The 2,378-nt window shown below is 38.8% G+C and overlaps 1 protein-coding gene across 1 annotated transcript; it reads right to left on the bottom strand.

Moving 5' to 3' along the window:
- Nucleotides 1-456: 456 nt before the first annotated feature.
- On the bottom strand, nucleotides 457-2,021 carry LOC5504086. The gene has a single exon (XM_001624950.3). The coding sequence runs from the start codon at nucleotides 1,772-1,774 to the stop codon at nucleotides 1,070-1,072; it is 705 nt and encodes a 234-aa protein (XP_001625000.2). The 5' UTR covers nucleotides 1,775-2,021; the 3' UTR covers nucleotides 457-1,069.
- Between the last annotated feature and the right edge of the window lie 357 nt (nucleotides 2,022-2,378).

The raw sequence follows: 2,378 nt of genomic DNA, 5'->3' as shown, positions 1-2,378 counted from the left end.
TCATTTTCTTTACTTTTTCAACAATTCTAATTGTAATAGTGGCGTAATCAATTGCCTGCCCCCACCATTAGTCATTCAGAAACGCATTGGCGTTCAAAAGGAAGACACAATCTGTCTTGAAGTTTATCTTGCCGAGTTCCGGGTAAAAGCATTTTAAATGGACTGCGCAAATTTAATGGAGAAAGATCACGTGTAACATCTTATCAAAATAATTATAATTGTCTTTTTGGTTAAAAATTGTATGTCTTAAATAATCGAATTGAGAAATTTAATAAAAGTAAGTAGTAAATTTTTAAAACCATGATTTATATTCCTTCATTTCCATTTCAGGGGAGTCGAAAATTGATTCTACGAAATTAATGACGGTAAAAATGTAATTCTTAAATGATGCTTTAGAAAGAAGCAGTTACGTAATTAACGTCAGTAAATCCCGCACTTAATAACGTACACAGAAACTACAACAGAATGCCGTTGATTTTATTTAAGCATGAATTTTGGCTCACCATGGGTCAAGCCCATGCACTACTTTATTCGTTCAGACCGTTTATTTTGAAAAATAAAGTAGATCACTCTCTTTCAGCCTATATACATCACTACTGCTTATCTTTGATTGACTGCCTTGATAAAGCCGTGGTAATAAATTGATAAACGATTCTCTTGGTGACCATGTTTTTATCCATTTCACGTTCGGGTTTTTCGTTCCATTCCAAATTTCTCTTGCAAGAACGATGAGAACTCATATAATTGCGCGCTTTGTCTGTTTCACACGTGGCCAGCTTGCGAGCGTTTATCATTCTGCGAGCGAAACGGGAAAAAAATGGAAAATGGGATCAACGGCTTTGAGCAGAATTTACATCTTAGAGTTCTAAAAGAACGTAGTATAAGAGTAGGCCGAATATAATTTAGTTTAAAGATGTTTTAATTTTTGGCGTCTAGTTTTGCATATCGACGCATTCGGAAGCTTTTCTTCTTCATGCCTGCCTCATTTAGCAGCTGTTGAGAATATTCAATCGCGCTTTCTCAAAGAAACACATTGTAAAAGTTAAAACTTGTTTATCAAGATTTTTACTCAGTCAATAAAATCGCCACGAGGGTTATTGCGGCATCGGAACAACCATCGTTCAATTTTGTTCATTTTTCTGTGAGATCTGTTCAAACTTTGCAGGCTTTCAGTTGACGAATTTGCCGAGACCCGCGACAATGCCTCCATTATATTTGCTTCCGTCAAGCAGCTCGCTTGTTGTTTTTCACCTGAGCACGATAGTTGATCATCGGAAGGACTCCTAGTAATATTTGCAGAGCCTTGCTCGGAGAAATCTTCCCTCGTAAACATGAGATCGCGGCTGACGCTCAACCCTATCGTACTCGATAGATTGCTCCCCAATGTTAGGTCAATCTCATTATTATCAAGTATTTCGTCGCGCGACTCAATCATCATATTTATATAATCCATAGTCTTGTACCTGCGCGACATATTCGTCAGTCTGTACTTGGACCAAGCACGGAGGATATCAGGATAGTCATCATAGAAGAGTTCGTCCTCGAGATTACTAGGTAAACTTCGCCAACGAGGAAGGTCCGGCGTCCATGATTCCTCGCTGATACGACTTGCGGTGGTTAGGAAAGAAGTATAGGAAAACCTATCTGTGGCTAATGAGTTGCGAGAGATAGGTTTCTTCAGCCTTGATCTTCGCGGATAACTGTTTAAGTCGTTGCCTGGTGTTATGATTAAAGGAGGGGACATTGGAGTGAAACCCTTTGCTTCGGAATCCATATTGAGCCACTCACTCAACAAGCCGCTTTCTTGACTCCACTTTACGGGGAATTCCTTGATTCCACTCCGACAATCCCGATTGTACTACAAACAAAGCTTTCTAGAATAAGTAAGGATTTTGCGCTGTGAAGGCATTTGCTTGTTAATGGTGCCGAAGATCAGTAAAAAAGGTTGCCATTTCGATAGGAGTCTTGAATAATGAGCGCTGTCAGTATTTCGCGTGGTTAGCCAAATGCTAATGATCTCATCTTTGCTGTGATTGGTCAAACCACTCCACTAAAGAGGTTATCTTGGCTAAAAATCCATGTCTATTTCGAACGGTGCAAATCTGAACACTAGCGTAAAAGATACGTTATACTTGGCAATTTAATAGAATCCTACCTTCGATAAGGATAACCCCTACCGACAGTTCATTGAAGCATAAAATCAATTACGTTTCTTAGCGTAATCTTTGCAGATTTGGAAAAAAAAGGAAGCCATGGTGCTTGATAGTCAAGCCATAAAAAAAAAAACCTCATTTGCCTGTATTTTTTTTATTTAAAAGAAAACAGGTCCAGTCCAAGACAGGAAGGGGCCGTCTTCGTAATAACACAATGTTACTTCA

Source organism: Nematostella vectensis, chromosome 3, assembly GCF_932526225.1.
Source record: "Nematostella vectensis chromosome 3, jaNemVect1.1, whole genome shotgun sequence".
NCBI classification, from domain to species: Eukaryota; Metazoa; Cnidaria; class Anthozoa; order Actiniaria; family Edwardsiidae; genus Nematostella; species Nematostella vectensis.
This window is presented reverse-complemented; position numbering and strand designations above follow the sequence as displayed.

Coding starts and splice junctions, on each gene's coding strand:
- LOC5504086 (XM_001624950.3), bottom strand. CDS start 1,774: ATGGATTCCGAAGCAAAGGGTTTCACTCCAATGTCCCCTCCTTTAATC.